The 19,804-nt window shown below is 56.1% G+C and overlaps 6 protein-coding genes across 6 annotated transcripts; 3 read left to right on the forward strand and 3 right to left on the reverse strand.

Moving 5' to 3' along the window:
* Window positions 1–76: 76 nt before the first annotated feature.
* Window positions 77–8,367, forward strand: BJ171DRAFT_586660 (putative DNA polymerase zeta catalytic subunit; the record flags this gene model as incomplete). The annotated part of the gene is made up of 28 exons (XM_053114404.1): window positions 77–311; window positions 421–552; window positions 781–969; window positions 1,135–1,316; window positions 1,451–1,519; window positions 1,640–1,796; window positions 2,097–2,191; window positions 2,295–2,542; window positions 2,683–2,945; window positions 3,036–3,133; window positions 3,323–3,803; window positions 3,882–3,928; window positions 4,042–4,109; window positions 4,408–4,469; window positions 4,548–4,694; window positions 4,898–5,105; window positions 5,184–5,327; window positions 5,420–5,683; window positions 5,832–5,887; window positions 6,026–6,150; window positions 6,248–6,400; window positions 6,561–6,740; window positions 6,848–6,952; window positions 7,136–7,248; window positions 7,344–7,511; window positions 7,627–7,709; window positions 7,787–7,936; window positions 8,108–8,367. The coding sequence occupies 28 exons, from the start codon at window positions 77–79 to the stop codon at window positions 8,365–8,367; spliced, it is 4,482 nt and encodes a 1,493-aa protein (XP_052962617.1).
* An 803-nt stretch (window positions 8,368–9,170) lies between these two features.
* On the reverse strand, window positions 9,171–11,690 carry BJ171DRAFT_429293 (P-loop containing nucleoside triphosphate hydrolase protein; the record flags this gene model as incomplete). The annotated part of the gene is made up of 9 exons (XM_053107866.1): window positions 9,171–9,327; window positions 9,531–9,796; window positions 9,876–10,177; window positions 10,278–10,427; window positions 10,527–10,648; window positions 10,762–10,851; window positions 10,992–11,212; window positions 11,302–11,397; window positions 11,598–11,690. Coding segments are annotated over 9 exons (1,497 nt in total), but the record flags the coding sequence as incomplete, so codon positions are not given.
* Window positions 11,691–11,787: 97 nt separating this feature from the next.
* BJ171DRAFT_429304 (uncharacterized protein) lies at window positions 11,788–12,275 on the forward strand (the record flags this gene model as incomplete). The annotated part of the gene is made up of 2 exons (XM_053107867.1): window positions 11,788–11,870; window positions 12,119–12,275. 2 exons carry the CDS (start codon window positions 11,788–11,790, stop codon window positions 12,273–12,275), a joined length of 240 nt encoding a protein of 79 aa, XP_052962619.1.
* Window positions 12,276–12,624: 349 nt separating this feature from the next.
* BJ171DRAFT_524250 (cytochrome b5-like heme/steroid binding domain-containing protein) lies at window positions 12,625–13,503 on the forward strand. The gene has a single exon (XM_053112557.1). The coding sequence runs from the start codon at window positions 12,749–12,751 to the stop codon at window positions 13,421–13,423; it is 675 nt and encodes a 224-aa protein (XP_052962620.1). The 5' UTR covers window positions 12,625–12,748; the 3' UTR covers window positions 13,424–13,503.
* A 136-nt stretch (window positions 13,504–13,639) lies between these two features.
* On the reverse strand, window positions 13,640–15,920 carry BJ171DRAFT_524252 (cyclin-like protein). The gene is made up of 3 exons (XM_053112558.1): window positions 15,558–15,920; window positions 14,254–14,846; window positions 13,640–14,046 (listed from the first exon to the last, which is right to left on the reverse strand). The coding sequence occupies exons 1-3, from the start codon at window positions 15,745–15,747 to the stop codon at window positions 13,798–13,800; spliced, it is 1,032 nt and encodes a 343-aa protein (XP_052962621.1). The 5' UTR covers window positions 15,748–15,920; the 3' UTR covers window positions 13,640–13,797.
* A 259-nt stretch (window positions 15,921–16,179) lies between these two features.
* Window positions 16,180–19,666, reverse strand: BJ171DRAFT_524253 (chromatin assembly factor 1 subunit B). The gene is made up of 10 exons (XM_053112559.1): window positions 19,479–19,666; window positions 19,082–19,187; window positions 18,847–18,873; window positions 18,497–18,611; window positions 18,302–18,405; window positions 18,083–18,179; window positions 17,527–17,988; window positions 17,031–17,288; window positions 16,749–16,920; window positions 16,180–16,582 (listed from the first exon to the last, which is right to left on the reverse strand). The coding sequence occupies exons 1-10, from the start codon at window positions 19,608–19,610 to the stop codon at window positions 16,247–16,249; spliced, it is 1,809 nt and encodes a 602-aa protein (XP_052962622.1). The 5' UTR covers window positions 19,611–19,666; the 3' UTR covers window positions 16,180–16,246.
* Window positions 19,667–19,804: the final 138 nt, after the last annotated feature.

A 19,804-nucleotide genomic window follows, 5' to 3' on the forward strand; every position in this document is an offset into this window, starting at 1 on the left:
CTCTTGCCGGAGACCGGCAAGACTTGGCTTGCTGTCGGCTCAACCTCATCCCCGCCTCTCGGTCCTTCTGCCGCCGATGCACACCAAGGCGCCATCCATCAAGATCATCGCTATCGATTACTACCAGTCGCCGCCACACCCCTTGACGGATCGGTGCCAGTCGCAGTTCTCGTCGCGGCCGCTGTCGTCCGTTCCCGTGGTTCGGATCTTTGGGTCGGTATTTCCTTCCGAGCAACGAGCCTGTCTCCATGTGCACCAGTGCTTTCCCTACATCTATGTGCCATATGAGGGCGATTTGAATGCGAGCAAAGGTATGGTTCAGCACCGGCAATAGCCCAGCGGATCAAGAGCAGGCGAGCTCCATCCAGTCTCTCGGTAATCTGGACAGTCGCGATCCGTTAACGGCCGCTTGTTATCCAGCCGAGGCATATATTCGGAAGCTAGCCGCCAGCATCAATGGAGCCATGCAAATTGCAGTCAGCAAGATAGCCAACCAGCGCCATCACCAATCGCCGGCCGGAGAGTTTGTCGTCGGCATCACCCTCGTCCAGGGTACACCGTTCTACGGGTTCCACAGCAAGCCCGCATATTTCCTCAAGATCTATCAATATCCTTTGCATGATGTTCGCGGCTGGTCGTGCGTCGATGATGCCAACCAATTGTTCTTGAGCGCACACAGCATCCCTATTGCATCCTTGACACTGTACTCGCATTGCTGGTCATGATGCCACCGTTTCTTGCTGTTGCGATTGTGGTTTGGCCGCTCCACTTCAAATCCAGACCAAACCCATCTGCTGGTCGATATCCTTGCCAGCGGCGGGGTCATGGGCAAGCCGCTCCAGGCGCACGAATCGCATATCAACTACATCATGCAGTTTTTCATGGACTACAACCTCTATGGAATGGACTACATCCACCTCAAGTCGTGTCGGTTTCGCAGTCCGCTTCCACAACCCGCCAGAGCTCTCGGTACGCATCGCCTCTGGATCAGCGACATGGTGCAGGTTGCGAATGAGGCTAGCTTGAGTAGAGACGAGCCATGCCGATTTCGTCAGCCCGGCCCTGGGATCGATAGAGCTGCTCATGAGTTCCCGGGCCCACCGTCGACTCATTCGTCCCCGCTGCTGTCGATAGGCAACGCAACAATGGCTTCGCCATACGGACTGCTTGAGCCGAGCCAGTTTTGGACAAGCGCAAGCGTTCCAACGGACTGGATCTGGCCAGAGCGGTATCGGATATCAAAGCAAAGCTTCTGTGACCTCGAGCTGGACGCAACCGTGATGGATATCCTTTCAGAAATGCGACGGCCATACAACGTAGCCGAGGCTTCGGCAACCAGTATTCTTCGTTTCACCTTAACTGTGCGATGGCATATTCGATGACGGGCTCTCCAGCACATATCGAGAATAGGTCACTTGTCCCAGAACGACCCTTGGCATCTGTTCCCAAGATAGCGCCGGAGGATATTCCAGCCAGCAACGAGACCAAGTTTGTTCCGTCGCTCATGCGCATCTGGCAGGTAGGGCTCCTAAGAAGTATTCATGTCTGGTAGCTCCTCTCGAGCCGATTTGTGATCGTTGCAGGCCGAATATGAGCAATACTTCCACGCTGAGCCTCGGTGTCCAACCACGATCCCAAGGACGAAGTTGACCGTCGAATAGCCTCCAGCCGGTCGTCAAAGATTCTCACTCCGCCGTCGCAGAACACCAAGCGCACTCCTGGCACGGTCTGGTACAATGCCGACGAGCTGCGACTGAAGTTTGAGGCTGCCATCCACCAAGCTCGCGAGCATCAGCGTAATGCATTGCTCGCTCGGCAACCCCTCGTATCAGCGGAGCAGCGATCGAAGCGACCAGACAGTCGAGTTGGCGCTGTGAGCGGGAATGTTCCAACCGCATTCAGTGCCGTTGAAAGTTTATTATCGGCTCATCTGCGCCGCCGAGAATCGCACCTCGAGACGACGTTTGATGTACCGCAGAGAAAAGGAGGCGCTGAACAACGCAACGACCAGCAGTTTGCTGCGGTCAGTTCGATTTTTGATGACACTAGCAGTGGCCAGGTGCAGCAGAGGCTTGTCGATGATCGTGCTCCATCAGAAGTCTCGGATGCCTCGTACGATGACATCATAGTATCGCAGGTGGCATTGTCACAAGTTCCACTTCAAGATGATGGTGAAGCGTCAGCCAGCTCGGTAACGACATCGACAGCAGTAGTGAAAGCCGTATGGTTGCGGCATCGCCTCTGCTATCTCTGAGGCTGCTTGCGCTTGGCTGACTCTAGGTTTTGGCCAACAGGGCGAGGAAGTCGACGAACAAACACACCTGGGTGTCGCTGGACAGGAACTTGATCCTGAAATCGCAAACGACAGGATGTCCGTTGAATATGAGCGCGTTTGTGCCAGTGAAGATGATGATTCGGATGATGATTCGGATGGACAGAGTGACTTTCGGCTCAATCCACCCGGGAGTAACACGACCGAAACCGAAGGCATTCTGGACTGGCTCGCTAACAACGAAAGATCGACAGGACATCAGTCTCCACCGTAAGCAGCCTCGTCGCGATCAATGCAGCGAAAGAGTGTCCGCTCCAGCGAGGTGCAGCAGCTTTGCATGAGCATCATCAGGTGGAAGGTGGCGGTGACAGAGCCTAAAAGCAACATGCTTATCATGTGGCTCTACATAGCACGAAACTCCAGCCAAAGCGCAAGCTACAGACCCCCTCTCCTCTCCAGCAGGAAGTTCGTGGGGCCATGTTGGCGTCACCGGGTCCCTCTCAGTCCAAAAAGCACCGCCTTGCATGCGGGCCTCTCGAAACTCTTGATCCAGCTCTGAAAACGGACGAACTGCCACCACCGACTAGTCTTGACTCTGAAAACGACGACGATTGGGCCATCGAGAGCACTTGCTCAACCAAACTTCCCTCATTTTTCGGGCGCATCAGTGACGGTATGTGGTCTCCACCGCCAATAGAACGGGAGCAAGGACTGGATGACATGCTGTTTTTCAACGATCCACCGAGGCCCCTTTCCCCCTCAGAAGCGCTGTTTGCCCTGGAGCCCACAACTCGGTTTCTTGCATCGAGTGTCGTCCCAGAAGCACAACGCATCGAAAGTAGCCCTGGCATGCCGAAGCATGTACGATATACCGGAGGTCAGACACCGGATCCTGCGCCATCGCTTCGTATGGCACCCGCTCTCCAGCAGCATGCTCCCGCTCTCCGACAATATGTGCGAATCGATTCTCCGCGCACCACCGTCGAACCCACCGATACCAGGAATATTCGCGAAGCAATATCCAGAAGCGACCCTCGGTCTCGAACACAGACCAGCGATCCTCCAAAACTGCCACCAACGACCATTGACTTGGAGACCCTGGGTAGCTCCAGCACTGCAGAAAGACGACACAGACATTTAGGGGGCAAGGTACTTGTGTTCAACAAGCGACCTCCGTCAGCCGAGGATCTGTTGTCGTCGCTCGAGTCCCTGGGACTCCCACGAAGGATCTACAACGCGCCCTTCTTTAGTCGGAAGTCAGACTCTGATAATGAACGCACGGTTCTGAGGAGTTATGGAGGCATTCCGATTGAGCATGGGCCGTCGCATGTTGGCCAGTTGAAGGAATTTCATGATCAACTGCCAGGTGCTGCAAGTTGCTTCAACGGCCTCGAGTACTGGCGAGCCAACAAATGGATAGATTATCACCACCGAGACAATTCATCGAGTACCCGCACATGGACGATCGGAAAGGCTCCACCGACGCGCAGGGTCGTGCAAGAATGGCTGCGGAATCAGGCCGAGGTCAAGGGTATGTGCAGTTTTCTCTGTGACTGAGGCCCAGTTTCTTGTGCAAGTGTTTTGTGCTAACCCCACTTGTATCTCGAAGCTCTGAAAGCTGCCAGAAAGCCAAGCCACAAGATCTATGAGCGAACTGTAAGCTCTGCTCGACTGCGAAGCACTCCCATCGTCGTGCCGACTATAACACAATTGTATCTCTAGAGCCAGCAGCCGATATCAACAGGCACGACACGGGCGACCCTCTGTAGTCCACAGGCTCGTCCGAAAAGTACGACCTTGGAGGCCGAGCTGTGTCTGTTCAGCTTGGAGATTCACGGTAAGCAAGCATATACACCGCGACGAGATGTGCCGGTGTGCTCGACAGTGCCAAGGCCACTAATGCACCCATATCTGCCGCTGCGATAGTGAGTTGCACGGCACCGCGACTACCCGATCCGCAAAACGATCCTGTCGTCTGTGCGGTATACTGCATTCAGGATCACCCACATCTTCGATATCCAAGCAACGGGCGAAAGCTTGGGTAATGTGATGCTGCGATGGTCGAACCTACTGCTTGGATGTGCGTTTGACCTGAACATGGCCCTTCCGTAACACTTCTTTGCGGCTCACTCCAGCTACCACGTTGGACTGGCGGCTATTCAAGACCACATCGATATCGCCAAAACCGGAGTCAAAGGTACCATTTCTGCCTCGGTAGCACGATGGTTGTCGCCCAACGTCGACCAAGGACTAACCGTCAATGCGTTTAATCAAGGCTATGCGGTGCATTCTGTGCCAAGTGAGAAGGAGCTGATTGAATTCGTCATCAAAATTGTTCGAGAAAGCGACCCGGATATCCTGCTTGGATTCGAGATCCACATGGCTTCGTGGGGATACTTGGCGGAAAGAGCCGTTATTTATCGTAAGCACGACCCGTGAGGGGCGAAAGGCTCCTCAGAATCTACAATCCAATAACTGCCACCTCTCGCATGCTGGTTCGGGGTGTGCTGGTGATGCCAAAGCGGTCGGCTCAGAAATAAGGCCAATGAATGGAATTGGCCATACCCGCCGTGCAGCCGAATGTCCTACGGATGCTTTGTACACTGAACGTGTCGCCGATTCCAGATATCGATTTGTGTCAAGAGCTTGCAAGAGTTGCTACCCTCGCCAAATCAAAGTTTGGACGCGATCAAGACCAGTGGGGGTTCAAGAAACAGTCCAGTCTGTCGAGCACCGGCCGCATCTTTCTCAATGTTTGGAGATTGTTTCGGGCAGAAGTCGACCTGCGCTCGTACACTGTTGAGCACTTGGTCTATCACACATTGCGCAAAAGGTAAGACCGCTGAAATCCATGCTAACGGCAGCTACTCGCAACAAGAAGCCACTCTAATGATATGGTATGGTGTCACAGAATCCCCAAGATGTCGAACTCGGCGCTGTCGGAGTGGTACCACCACGGCCCCTTAAAGAGATGGAGGACTCTGCGATACTACATCGATCGAGCGCAGTACAACCTGGAGCTACTCGACGCCATTGAGCTGATTGGGAGAACAAGGTATCGTCGATCGCATCTCTCGCTAACGGCAACGGACAGCAGTACGGGGCAATTCTGGCTCTGGCTGACATACCAGGACGCCGTCGCTGTAGCGAGTTTGCACGAGTCTTTGGCATCGACTTTTTTTCAGTCCTCAGCCGCGGATCGCAGTTCAAGGTCGAGTCAATCCTCACTCGGATTATCAAGCCCGAGAACTATATCATGATATCTCCGTCAAGGGGACAAGTTGCCCGAATGAGGGTTTACGAGTGCATCCCACTTGTCATGGAGCCCGAGTCCGGATTCTACTCAAGCCCGGTGCTTGTGCTGGATTTCCAGTCGCTTTATCCGTCCGTTATGATTGCCTACAACTACTGGTAGGAGCTCCTATCCGGCTGAGAGTGCTTGCTTAATGACAAGCGGTCGTTATTACTCCGACATCGATATATTGATAGCGCCACACAGTTACTCTACATGCCTTGGCCGCGTGGAATCAGCCGGAACCCCACACAAACTGGGCGTCAGCGAACAATATTTCGCTCCGCCGGATGTGTTGAGCGAGCTCCAAGACCATATCAACAGTAAGTTGGGGTGATGCTCGGCATATGCTCGTCGTGGCATAGCGACCGACGATGCAACGCAGAAACCACGCTCGGTGTTCGGAATGGGATGACATCAAGTCCTAAGCGCTGACCATCGTGCCGTTGCTCGGAACTCAGTCTCACCGAACGGACTGGCATTCGTGAAGCCATATGTACGCGAGGGCGCGCTTCGGAAGATGCTGACAGAAATCCTGGAGACAAGAGTGATGGTGAAAGAATCAATGAAGAGTTACTCCGACAAGGTGAGGACGACCAGTGCCTTTTGGAACCGACCGGAGGGGATGGGTTGCGAGTTACGGCACGATAGTTATTGACCGAGATGGTGCTTCACTGCGACAGAGTCTTTTGAAGCTGCTCGAAGCGAGGCAGCTTGGTCTCAAGTTCATTGCCAATGTCACATACGGATACACCGGAGCAACCTACTCTGGCCGCATGCCGTGCGTGGAAATTGCTGACGCCATCGTTCAGACAGGGCGAGTGACGCTGGAGCGGGTACGGTGTCAATCTGATTCTGTCGCACAGCAGTTGCGGAGAGCCGAGGGTCGTTTCGCTGATGCAAGCGCGACGGAGATTGCATGCATGGACAGTACAAGCTGCGATGCAAGATCGTCGGGATATTGATTTGCTACTGTTGTACGTTTATCGGACACAGGCCATCAGCCTGATCAACAAAACAAAGAAATGGGGAGCTCAGGTCGTCTATGGCGACACAGACAGTCTCTTTGTACATCTGCCGGGGCAGACCCGGGAGCGGGCCTTCGACATTGGCAAGGAGATCTGCGAGGCCGTCACCAACAGCAACCCGCATCCCATCAAGCTCAAGTTTGAAAAGGTGGCGCATGCATAAGCCCAGTACTCTCCTCGCAAACGAACGGGCATGGAAATGCACAACTCTTTCTCGGTCTGGGCAGCATCTTACAATTGTTGCAACGGCTCCAGGTCTTCCACCCGTGCATGCTTCTGACGAAAAAGCGATATGTCGGATTCAAGTTCGAGTCCAAGTCCGATACCAAGCCAGTGTTTGATGCCAAAGGAATCGAGACGGTGCGACGGGACGGATGCCCTGCAGTTGGCAATATGGTCGAGAGCTGTTTGCGGTAAGGCAGCACGAAAGATAGTGGTGACGACGAATGGGAGAGTATCGCCATGCACAACACGCGATCGACCTCATGGCCTTCTCTGGGATAACCGATCCATCCGTTTTCAAGGCTGTTCTTTCGGACACAGGACCTATCGGCGCTCAAAAGCTACCTGGAGACCGAGTGGAGCAGCATTCTTGCGGGCGATGTGCTGATCCAGGATTTTATAATCGCAAAGGAAGTGAAGCTGGGTCGATACAGGTACGCCATCATCTCGCCAACAGTATCCCAAGTCTTTCGCCGATCCAGAGCGGCATCGAGAAGCTCACCGCGACGTGATGCCTTGCCATCTGCAGCGAAAATGCCACCTTGCCAGCAGGCGCGGCGCTCAGCACAAGGAAAATGCAGAGAGACCATCGGTCCGAGCCTCAATACGGAGAGCGAGTTCCGTATCTCGTGGCATACGGGCCGGGAACGCGGTTGGTGGATTTGGTTATTGAGCCCCAGGAGCTGGTCAGCAACAGGTATGCTGCTCTATTCCCTCCACAGCAGCTACCTGGCGGGTCTGAGGACGATACTTGTGCTGGTTGTAACCCGTGCCTGAAGCCCGGCGATTCATGAATCCTTTGTTCACCACAGATCGCTGCGCCTCAACGGGCTGTATTATATCACCAAGCAAATCAATCCAGCCCTGTCTCGGATCTTCAACCTGGTGGGAGCGGGTATGTTACATTCCAAGCAGGTTTCAGCGGAGGGAGAGAGTCCAGACAACCGTATCCATGCACTTATGCTGCAACAGACATTCAGAAATGGTTTGCAGATATGCCCCGGGTCCAGCGGGCGACCGAGTTCACGCTCTCGCAAATGAGCCGCGCCAACTCCCGGATCACGATCGATCAGTACTATTCGTCCAAGCACTGCCATGTTTGCGGACAAATCTCGGGCTCAGGTAAACCAGAAACTTTGTGAAAGGGGCAAGCACCAGCTGGTCGTCGCCTGGACAGACGAAGAGTACATGGTTGATACTGGGTGAGGGGTGGTCGGTGACGAAGCAAGGCACTGATGCTCGCGGGCGGTGCGGCTTGGACGTTCGTTTCACCCACGGCTGCACGCTCCCAAGGACTTTGTGTGTCATGCAAGCAGGATCCCATCAAAACCGCTGTGGTGCTCCAGCAGCGCATCTCGGATCAGACCCGTGCCCACCTGAGTCATCAGCGGGCCTGTCGGATGTGCGCTGGCTACGAGGAACTGGATCTCCAGAGCGGCGATGCGGCGCCGTGTATTTCGATCGACTGCAAGCTCTACTACGGACGCAAGGTGGCAAAGAACAATATGCGCCTGTCACAAAAGCTGCAGCGACTTCTGCAAGAGAAGAAGTGATGCTCCTATATTCTGGAATCGCTGCAAGGGGTGCGGAGCGGTGTCGGCCGATGATGCTGCAATGGCCACCAAACATCACTATTTCTGCCGCCTGTCATCGACAGCTCGTCATCGGGCTGTGTTACACGCGATGCGAAGAGGTAATTACTGTCAATCCAGAAGGAAATGGGACAGTCACTTTCTGGTTTCAGATGTCTGAACCCCACCGAGCTTCCGTAGGCTCCAGCGAGCAAGCCATGCGATTGCTTCCGGTCCTGGTTGGCAATCTTTCTGATTTCGTTGGCTTGGTCTTGAATACACTCGGTCGATCCCCTGTGTTGATGTGGGTGTGCGATGCATCCACTCGATGTGGGAGTGTGGTGTATCCACTCGACTCTGGACAGCTCCATGGTGTATCGGCATCAAGACACTCGAGTTATTGCATATGTAATGGTTGGACCGCAAACCATCTTGTCCCAATCCCTCCCCCTGAATAGAGTGTGCAAAGGTTCACAGAAACCAAGGGTGGTCGGTCGTGTTTAAGATTTGGTCCCCAGGAAACATTCGCTCCTCGAACTACCGACAACGGCGATGGCTCTCACCAGCAGAGCATCGGCGCGTCACGCAACGGCTGCAGAGTGCACCAGAGGAAATCAGGTGTCCCGTTTGATATTCTTGCAAGAGCCGTCGCAGGGCACGAAACAGATGGAGCTGGTCAAAATACAAGGGAGCTCGGTGGCAGCCGACGGGTCGGGGAAAGTGTTAGATGGAGGGAGAATGGGCCGGGGCGGCCTGCTCGTGCGCCAATGGCGAGAGCCTCGAATCTATTCCAAGAAGAAGTAGTTGCCGTTCAGCTTTTGCTCCTTATCCTTCATAGAGTCGGCCTTGTTGATTCTTGGTCTGAAGTTGGTGGGGTCGCGGCGGAAAGTGACCTGGAGGCTCTCCAAGAATCGGTTGACACCAGTGAGCAGGGGCTCGGGCCTGAAAGAAGCGGAATCCGTTGGTGAGCGTCAGGAGTATCGGCGCAGACATCACATGTATCCATGCTGCTATGCTTTCCCGGCGTGTATTGCAAAGCCAAGGGAAAGGGAGCGTTGGGATGATGGAGGAGGGGGTTGAATGCGGAACATTGATCCTACACGCCAGTTCAACTCAACGCAATGTCAGATACGATGGATACGTACTTGTGAGCGACCGCCTCGACGGAGGGAGTACCAGAGTAGACGATGACACGATCAGCGAGATAAGTGGCCATGATAAAGTCGTGCTCGACAATGAAGGCAGTCTTCTTGGAGTGGAAGATGAACTTCTTGATGACCTTGGCGGCAATGATACGCTGCTCGGAATCAAGGTAGGCAGAGGGCTCGTCGATCAGGTAGATGTCGGCAGGTGTGCCCAAGCACAGAACGATGGCAACACGCTGAAGTTCACCACCGGAAAGGTTCATGACCTGAGGAGAGGAGCGAACGTATGCACTCGGATTAGATAACGTGTGTTCGGGCGTGTGGGAGACGGGGTGCAAAACCCACCTGCTGGTCAATGATGTTCTCGATGTTGAGGGGCTTGACAACGTCCGTCTGGAACTGCGGGTGCATGAACGCAGACTTGATCTTCTTGAGAAGAAGCATGCGCACGGTGCCCTCGAACTTGGGAGCAATCTTCTGGGGCTTGTACGACACATTGAGCTCCGGGGGCTGCTCGGTGCCGTCGGCAGAGAGGCCACCGGCAAGCATGCGGATGAAGGTGGTCTTTCCGGTACCGTTCTGACCCATCATGACGATGATTTCAGAGTCGGTGAAGCCGCCGGCCTCGATGCTGAGGGAGAAGTCGCCTGCGAATACCGGGGCAGTCGTTAAGATCCGAGGCAACGCTCCAACCAGGATCCGCGTGTGCAGACCACTCGAAAATGGATCGAGGATTCGAGGACATACCAAGCCGCTTCTCCATGGCGGGGTAGCGGAAGCGACGCATCTTCTCGACAACGGCCTCGTCGGCGGTTTCGGCAAGGCGGAACTGGAGGGATTCGTCACGGAAACGCAGGTTCTCGGTGGGGATCTTGCCATCAAGGAAGATGTTGATACCTGGCAAGACAGCAAGGCTGGGTCAGCTGTGCAGCTCGACAGGGGCGCTGGGTATATACCCAACCAGATCGAATTCAACTGCGCTCAGGACGGACTCACCTTCACGAACGCTGAAGGGAAGAGTAACAACACCGTAGGCACTGGGCATGCCGTAGAGGACGCAAATAAAGTCGGAGAGGTAATCCAGCACAGACAGATCGTGCTCGACGACGATGACGTAGCTGAGGACAGAAAGCATGAAGCGGTCAGCCACAGCCGCGACCATGCTCTGGAGGAAAGCAAATGAAATGGAGACCTACGCCCACGGCGCTGTCCAGGATACATAAGGGCTTACCTGGTGGGGGTGAGCAGACTGCGGATGACACGCGCAGCGTTCAGACGCTGCTTGACATCAAGATAGGACGAGGGCTCGTCGAACATGATGCTGTGGAAACCAGTATGTTCAGCAAGAGGTCAGTCCAGTCCAAGTGTTCAGGGGCTCGTCGTGGATACTCAGCCAATCATCGCTGAGAGCTCCAGAACAAGGATTTCTCCAAGAGAATAGAAAGCGGGGACGGAAAGTACACATACATATCTCCGGCTTGCACGCAAACAACGGCGATGGCAAAGCGCTGCAGTTCACCACCGGACAAGTTCTCGATATCGCGGTTCAACACGTTCCCGAGGTCCAGCTGGTCAATCAGCTCTTGCTTGTTGTTGCGCTCCATCTTCTGGGTCAGGATGGCGTCGACTTGGCCCTTGACGGCCCTGGGGATGTTGTCGACGTACTGGGGCTTGATGATGGCCTGTACAGACGTCGCGAGGCAGTCAGCTCCATGGCGCTTATGAGTCCTGCGCTGCCGATAGGATCCACGGTTCTGCTGCGGCCGGAGACACTTGCCTTCAGGTTGTCCTCGAGAATCTTGGTGAAAAAGTTCTGCAGCTCAGAGCCACGGAAGTATTTCAAGATGTCTTCCCAGTCGGGCGGGTTCTAGAGTAGAGTCGCAGCGAAGCGAAGCGAGGGCGGTGAGATAACGGCGACCGCCAGACAACAAACTTGATGCGCAGACAATCTCGCGCACGGGATTCGAGAGGCACAGCACCGACGAGACTGGTGGCGGACGGGGTCTGGTGCTGTTGGGTGTTCGCGGGATCGACACCGATTGGCTGCGGCGCAACATGAGCACCTACATCGAACTTGCCGAGGTTGGGTTTCAGCTTGCCGGCAAGGATCTTGAGGGCCGTCGATTTTCCGATACCGTTCGTTCCGACCAGACCGAGCACCTGGCCGGGGCGAGGGACAGGGAGTCTGTGCAGCTTGAACGAGTTGGCCGAGTAGCGGTGGGTGGTCTGGGTCTCGAGGTTGGTGGGCAGGTTGACGATGTTGATGGCCTCGAAGGGGCACTTCTTGACACAGATACCACAACCGATGCAAAGCTCTTCGGAAATGAAGGCGACCTTGGAGTTGGCGCCGACTTCGATACAGAGCTTGCCTGTGGATCACCATCCCATCCGAGACGGAAAGCCAGAGGGTCAGACTCGACAATTGTGGAAACGCTGCCTCGATGGTCCGCCCGCAGCGAACCGGCTTGTCGGGATTGAATCGAAATGGCCTGCGCACTCCACGGCAAGCCAGGGGATGTATATAGCCGCTGCCTGACCCATAACAGAATCCCCGAGATCCCGCCACCCAGATCGATCACTGAGCGAAGAGACGCCGTGGGACGGCGAGGGCACATACCCATGCGGACGACAGGGCATCCTCGCTTGCACTCCTGTCGGCATCGCTTGGGGCGGCACTTGTCGGTCGAGACGATGGCGATACGGGTGAGTTGGTCAGACATGATGGCGGTGCGGTTTTGCTCTTGAAATCAAGGCCGTGGGAGGGGCAGATCCAAGTGGGAGGACGGAGTCGGATAGAGCCGAGGGTGCGTCCAAGGGGATTCTAATCGCTTTGGCTGCGGGATTCTCCAGCAAAACGAGGCGGTCTGGGCCACAGAGATGGACAATGATCGCTTCTGCCACGGTGCTGCTCTCTGGGCCGCGCCCGCCTGTCGATTTCAAGAAAAAAACGGAAGAAAAAATGCACGTGACGTAATCCGGGAGTGACGGGCACGGGATCTCGGCACTGCCCCACTCTGGCCGGCCGCCCTCTGGCTGGATGCGGTGCGGGACTTTTGCGCTTTCGTCCAGGGCACAGCGCCGACCCCGAAAGCTCCCACCATCGCCCCTGTCGCTTGCGATCGACAGCGCCTGGGCCCAAGCTTGCCACCCGCCGGCCTCGATCCAGACCCAGATCCAGAGTCCGACAGCACACCGCGCCACGCATCGCACATCTTGCCATGAGCAGCAGCAACTCGGGCTCTTCGTCGTTTCTGTCGCCCTTTGCGGCCCTGCTGCGAGGCCCAGCAAAACCCTTGGCGCCACCACCACCGGTCGAGAACCCGGCCTTGGATGCCGAGGATGCGTTGGATGCCGAGGAAGACCATGAAGAAAAAGATCGTGGCGATGGAGGAGAAGATAACGACGACGACGATGATGAAGAAGGCGCCGCCATTGACGCCGCCGTGTTCCCCCTTCCAAATGGCCCCCAACGGGTCTCGGCCGTGCGATTTTCATCCAATGTCTCCACCGATCCCTCGAGAAGCACCAGCGCCCGACGCAAGGTGCGGCTGGAGCCTGGGCACTCAGCTATGGACTGGGCACGGCTGACCCGGTCAGGTCAGAACCTTCGTGGCGGGATCACACAGCTGTCTCGATTCACTCCTTCGCAAATTGCAGCACACAACAAGCGAGATGATCTGTGGATGGCTATCCAAGGCAAGGTGTACGATGTCACTGCCTACAGCAAATTCCACCCCGGTGGGGTGACGCAGCTCATGCGGGGCGCCGGAAAGGATGCCACCGAGCTGTTCTTCAAGGTGCATCCGTGGGTGAACCTGGATATGCTGCTGAGCCAGTGCATGGTTGGGTTTCTTGTACCAGAGCCGTCGGGCTCGCAGCTCAAGGCATCATGAATATAGCAGCAGAGCAGGCCCATCTGGAGGCGTGGAACCCCAGGAGACCCCCGACTCTATTGATAGTGTTCGGACAAGACGCACCCAAGCCATACGCCCCGACCCCAAAAGCAAGCACACCGGTTGTGTTTGGGAGCCGATGGGCCACCGCACACCGAATCACTTCCGCAAAGGATTCGTATGCAAGCGAGACGCTCTGGCTTTGGACGAGACAAGTACGACACACTGATGAGTGTATTTCATCTAGCAATTATAGTGGGGGGGGGGAGGCCATGAATCCGCTTGGGCGGCGGTGGCCGTCAGAGGATATGGCCAGGAGGATGTGGCTGTCATTCGCTGTCGATCCATCCGGGCTGGTGCGTCCTGTGACCGGCTTAGGGCGTGGGCAGCTCGGCGACTGGCTTGGTTGATTTGAATTCGGGGATGATGAGCTGATTGCGATCCTCGTACAGAACCTTGTAGGCGTTCTTCAGGGTGGCTTCGGTGCAGCCGGCAATCTCGGCAATCTCCTTGGCCGTCTTGGGGGAGGCCGAAAGCGACGATGTAAAATAGAGTGCCGCAGCAACGAGCGAGATGGGGCTCTTGCCAGCGAGGACACCTCTCTCGTTTGCTCGGTCAACAATCTGGGCCAACCGAAATGTGAACGGTTAGCAGAGCCACGGGAGCCATGGGAGCCATGGAGCTACGGGAGCGACATCTGACATAACAGGAACAGGGCAGCACTAGTCCACATCGATCGCCAGCAGGCACCGCCCCGGATGGCACTGGGGTTCCAAAGAGACAGGCCCGATCCTGAAGCGACAAGCCAGATCCTGAAGACAGGTCCTTACCAAGTGCGTATTCTTGACGGCCTCGGGCCCCATCCCCAAAAACGACGAGAAACGGATGATCATGGGACTGTGGTCGATCTCGGAAGGTCGATCAAACAGCGGATGCATCGCCTTGTAGCAGCGGCCAATCTCCTTCTTGGAGACCTTGGTGAGGGCACAGATCTCACGGAAGGTTCGGTTGACCTTGTGCTCGCGGCAGGCAATGTAGATACAGGAGGCCATGATTGCCTCCTGGGTCTTGCCGCGGAGAAGCTTCTCGTCCTCAACCCGCTTGTAGAACTGCTTTGCAGAATCCACAGCAATCTTGGAGAGGCCGATGCCTTCGCACATGGACTGAATCTCCCGAAAGGCCTGCAGCATCTGCTGCTCCCCTCGGAGGTTGGTTACTTTGCCATGGGCACGGCTGAGATCTCTGGCCGAGCCCGTTCCACCGTCTCGTCTGTCGATGGTGGTGGCATCGAGCTGGTTTGGCCTTCCAAAGATCGGATCGCCCGCCGAGCCGACACGAGACGGGTCGTCACCCCCATCGTCACCGTTGGCAAACGTGCGCCATTCGGATCTGGTGTCGATGATTCGATTGCCAAGAACCAAGCCTGCGGGGAGAGAAATGGGTCAAGACGAGCAGCAGAGAAGCGAGGCAGTACATCAGGAACAACTCGGCAGTAGTAAGCAGCGAGCCCGACGAGGACCGAAGCGCCGAGCACGGCCAAAAAACGAACAATCCAAAAGCCAGAATCGCAACTTCAGGGCAGTCCGTCGCAAAGTGTCGCAGAGTGCGCCGGGGTGCAAGCGCTCATCCTCCACCCGCTTGCGGCCCCTCTCTGATCCTCCGAGCCTCGTCAGCAGCCTGGCTGTCGACGCCGATTGTTTTTTCTTTCCGATTGATGTGCACTGCCAAAGCGATGTTGGCTGCAACACCGTCGACAGCGATCCCATATTTCAGCCAAACGAGCAAGCAGCGGCGCCCAGAACGAACCGAGGAAACTCGGACCCCAGTCGCCTCGTTGCATGAATTGCTGGCATTCCTTGCGGGGCCGGCTTGGTTCGCTGACTGGCTCCTCCCAGCGTGTCCCAAGAGCGATCCTGGTCCGTCACTCTCTCTGTTTCTCTGCCATACTTGGCATCGCTGGGATGCATCTCCCGGATGGAGGGGGGGGGGATTTCTCGTGCAGATGGCCCTCGACAACCAAGTCACCCAAACGAACCCAAATCCAAGCTGCATGTGGCAAGACAGAAAGGCGCGCAAATGCAGGCAAAAGTCAAAGACGAGACTGCACTTCACGGATAAGGCAAAGGACAGTTACCACAGCTTCCGCAGATCAGATCACCCGCAGCGAAGTCCTCGACAATGTTGGGGACCGGGTCCCGACAGTTCTGGCATATCAGGCGCAGATTCAGGTCCACCTGGATGCGCCGAGGCGGAGCCGCTGCTGCTGCCGTTGATGCTGGGGCTGTCGGAGCCAGCTGGGGCGGAAACAGGTGCGAGGTAAGCATAGCGAGCTGCTGTTGTTCTGTGGCTGTGGCTGTGGCTGTGGAGACGGGCCGAGCGGGCAGGCGAGAGACTGGTATCGTCGAATTCGACCCGGGCAGGCAGACGTCGACAAGTCAATCCTTCGGCAACAGAGGCAGATTTGGCCTGGGGTCGGGCAGAGGTCCGGATGATGGGCAGACCTTGCGCGGGGCGCTCGCCGTGCGGCACAGTCCTTTATACGGCCAGAGTGCTGCGCCACACACACACGTGACAAATGAATTTCATTTGTCAGCGGGCGTGGGAACCGATTCTGGAAGTGCTCCGGCGGGGCTGACTGCAGCTGTTCTCGAACGAACAACACTCCAATCGGGTCATCGATGCTGTGGCGAGCAGAGCCATCGATGCGGCAGTGAATCGCAACGGCACAACGACGTCGATGCAGCGCAAAGGACTGGTTTCATTGCAGGTGGTATCGATCGATCGATCGATCAATGTTGTATTCAGGCAGCAGGAACGGGTTCGTTACAGAGCCACATCGCTGATCAAGGTCGGTGCAATTCTCCGCTTTTTCTTGACACCGCCAGTGTTTCCGTCTGCATCGGGAAGCGCCGTCAGATCGATTATTGGCGTGGCATTGTCCTGCAGCGGTTGACTCTGGGTCGGCGGATCTGTGGCGGGTGATTGCAGTAAGGTTTTGGCAAGCGGCGGGCTTGGTGGCTTGTCGGGGTTGCTTGAGACTGCTGCAGGCTGAATATGTGCCGACTCGGAAAATGGTGCACTGGCAGGTGGAACCATCTCCGGGCACGGCGCAGACATCTCTACGTCGACAGCACAAGGTACATTCGGCAGCGCTGGAGTCTGCGACGCCGTTCCACAGGGCGATCGAGAGTCGAGGAAGCGAGTCAGGCTGAGAGCACATACCAACAGCTTGGCAGCCCACGGGCTCGTAAACCTCAGTCCCACACCGCAGTGCATCCGTGTGCCCAGAAACGACAGCGGCAAGCAGCGGGAGCAGGCCACCAACCTGTTTCGTATCTGCCGACGCCATCTCGGCCGATTCGCCATCAGCCTCCGGTGCCATGCCGACAGGAACTTCGTCCGCTGGTAGCGGGATTCCCAGCTCGTTCTCACCAAACGTGACAATCGAAGCGTAGCCATCTGTCGATGCTGCGATGAGAGTGCGCCCGTCTGGAGACCTGCCGACCAAATTGGAGCCGCATACATGTCAAGAGGCGGCTGAGGCTGCTGGTAGGCTCAGTGACCGCAAAGCTGCATGACACCGGAGGGACTGCTTGGGCTTGCTTACCATGATAGATCCGTGAATGTCGAGTAGTGAAGGTTCGACAGCATGGCCAACGGACTGCTTTGCTGAGTGTCATACACAACGATCGAGTCTTGAGTTACAATCGCATAGACGAGTCGGTACGGCAGTCGAATGAGAGACGGAGGCTTTTGTGACTCTGGATCGGAAGCTTCGATCTCGCGAAGCCGAAAGGCAACTGGGCAGCACCGAATGGCGATGACGGGTTTTCGGTGGCCCCCAAAATAGAGCAGCGGCTCGTCGCTGTCGGGTTCACAGCAAAATGCGGATCATATGGTGAGCAAACCAAGGACTTTGGAGGGCCAAATGACGGCCAAGCCCAGCCGTACCAGCACGCTCGACAGCCGATGTGTGTTCGAAGCAACAGCTACGGTTGTGGCTTCATGGTGCGAGGGAGCCAACACCAAGATCGGCTGATAAGGAGCTCGCAGCGACAAGTGCCTGGCCGTCATCGCTGTCTCAAGCTGCATGTGAATCTTACCCCTCCAGCTTCCCACGGCCATAGGCATAAAACACATTTTTGAATTCACTTGTGTCGCTGGAAGACGCTGGCGCTGGCGCTGAGGGATTCGAGGGACCCTCATACTGGGGGTTGCGGTAGAGGCCCGCGGGGGTCAACAGCATCGATCCGTCCGGAGTAAAAGTCAGGCGACGGAAGAATGAGGTCAAGGTTTCATCGTGGAACATCCGGAACGCTTTTGGTGCAGACTTTGATGCAGCTGGGGTCGGCGCATCCGATGTCGCTGCATTTGCGTCAGTAACTTCCGAGCCGTGATTTTGATGCTCGGAAATCTGCCCTTCATGCTTCGTCCTGACGTTCTCAGAGCTGTCCTTGGAGCTAGCCCTTTCTGCTATCTTGGACATTGCGCCCACTCGCTTGATGGAGATGGATGAGTCTTTGTTGCCTCTAGAAGCAAAGCTGTACTGGTAGACAAACACAGATCTTGAAAAAGTGCACACATAGAGTGGTGCCTGTGAGTAGACCGTACAATCACTAACGTCGACGACTTTGTGGAGCGGTGGACTGGGATCCTTACCGATCGCTGCTTTGTGTGGCAATGTACTTGCCAAGAGGATCCCATGCTACGCCTTGGACGAAATGGGTATGATCCGAAAGGATATGGATGCACCGATCTAGGGCAACGTGTGATAAATGCGTGGTGGAGTGAGGCAGAGCGACACCGATGTAACTGTCCTGGCAGGGCCGGAGTTGGGTCATCTGCATATTCGATCCATCTGGGTGTGGGCAAACGTACTTTCTTTGACATCCCACAGACGGGCAGTGTTATCGATCGATCCCGACAGGATATATGCACCGTTCCGCGACCATGTCAGGTCATAGATTTCGGATCCCAGAGCTCTGTCCGGCGAATAGAGGTTAGACCAAGGAGTGGGAAGAGTTGGACGGACTGCACCTCCGTCACCTTGGGTTCGCCGCCAAGTCCACCTACCTCATGATTGTTGCCACCTTCCAGGTCTCCATACTTTCGATCTCGTCATCATCCTGAAGTGCATTTTGCGCTTCGGAAGCACCTTCAACTCGCCTCCAGAGTATGATCGTTCCATCTAACGTTGGGGTTGAAAAATCGAAGGACAAGCGATCCCATGGGGTGTCGGGAGGCGAATGGCATTTGGGAAAGGACAGCATTTCGGAACGGGTCAATGTGCAGATACGATCCGACTTGTACGGCAACTACTTCAGGATTGATGCCGAAATCCAATCGCGGGCTGGGCTGGGCTGGATCCAGGCCACAAGCGTTCGGCCATGAACGAATCTGCATGATCGTATCCGTCGACCTACCGTCGCCGGCTGACGCCAGCGTTTCCCCTGTGGATACGAACAGGTGCCCAACGTTTGGCGAGATGAGATGTCAGAGCAATCGGCAAACGAGGACAACAGGAGTGACAGCGGCAGTGACAACTAAGTTGATGTCGCAGACTGAGTGCGTCGAGCGAGTCGGATTGAAAGTACGCCGGTCCAGCGGCCAGAGCGAAAGGTGGAACTGGCTGTGCGAGCCACGGCTCCAGAAACCCACCAGTTGGAGACCATCGAACAATGTTGACAGGTCCGCTATGGCGACTCAGATTCGATAAAAACTCGACCTTGGGGAGCTCATGGTCGGCACCGACGATTCTCCAGATCTGTTGGATATGGACAGTTAGGTGGGGGAGGGCAGCACCGATCGTCGAGAGGCTGTCCTGCTGACGAGAAGCCAAGATCAAAGCTGCACCGGAAATGCCGACTCGGATTCGCATGTCCGGAGTGCCTTGGTGGTAGATCGGACGCATCCCAAGTGTTCCTCAGCACTGGAAGGCACAAGAGAGAGCCATTCGCATCGGCATCACCATCGTCCTTGGCGCTGACAAAAGTTTGCGAGAATCTTGGAGGAGCAGGAGGATGGCGATGCCAGATCTGACCAGCCAGTTGCTCACCCGAACGTTTCCGTCGGCACCGGCTGTCGCAAGCCGGGCGTGCTGGCTGGGAGGCTTTGGAGACGGCTCAAAGTCAACGGCGAATATCGGCATGATGTCGTGCCATCGGATCTGAAGCGTCTTGCACTTCATGGTGGCAGCTGGGCGGCTGGGCAGAGTGGTGTCGCTGACAGATTCCGGAGAGAACCCCCGCTTTGCGTTTTGGACGGCGCGAGTGCGATGACCACGAGGCTTCCGCTCTCAGCCGTGGCTGGCTGGCTGGCTGACTGGCTGGGGGCTCTCGACGATCACCCCTCCTTCCTCTCGGAGCGATTGTCTTTGGGGCT

This window comes from Polychytrium aggregatum, assembly GCF_025602895.1.
Source record: "Polychytrium aggregatum strain JEL109 chromosome Unknown BJ171scaffold_55, whole genome shotgun sequence".
NCBI classification, from domain to species: domain Eukaryota; kingdom Fungi; phylum Chytridiomycota; class Chytridiomycetes; order Polychytriales; genus Polychytrium; species Polychytrium aggregatum.

Bases quoted from the DNA above. Each gene is read 5' to 3' on its own strand.
- BJ171DRAFT_524250 (XM_053112557.1), top strand. From the start codon at position 12,749: ATGAGCAGCAGCAACTCGGGCTCTTCGTCGTTTCTGTCGCCCTTTGCG.
- BJ171DRAFT_524252 (XM_053112558.1), bottom strand. From the start codon at position 15,747: ATGCTTACCTCGCACCTGTTTCCGCCCCAGCTGGCTCCGACAGCCCCA. The intron at 14,847-15,557 runs GTAACTGTCCTT...CTCTCCCCGCAG, and splicing joins TCTGATCTGCGGAAGCTGTG to GCTTGGTTCTTGGCAATCGA. The intron at 14,047-14,253 runs GTAAGGACCTGT...CGGTTGGCCCAG, and splicing joins CCGTCAAGAATACGCACTTG to ATTGTTGACCGAGCAAACGA.
- BJ171DRAFT_524253 (XM_053112559.1), bottom strand. From the start codon at position 19,610: ATGAAGTGCAAGACGCTTCAGATCCGATGGCACGACATCATGCCGATA. The intron at 18,406-18,496 runs GTAGGTGGACTT...TTCGCCGGACAG, and splicing joins AAGGTGGCAACAATCATGAG to AGCTCTGGGATCCGAAATCT. The intron at 16,921-17,030 runs GTAAGCAAGCCC...TTTGGTCGGCAG, and splicing joins ACATTCACGGATCTATCATG to GTCTCCAGACGGGCGCACTC.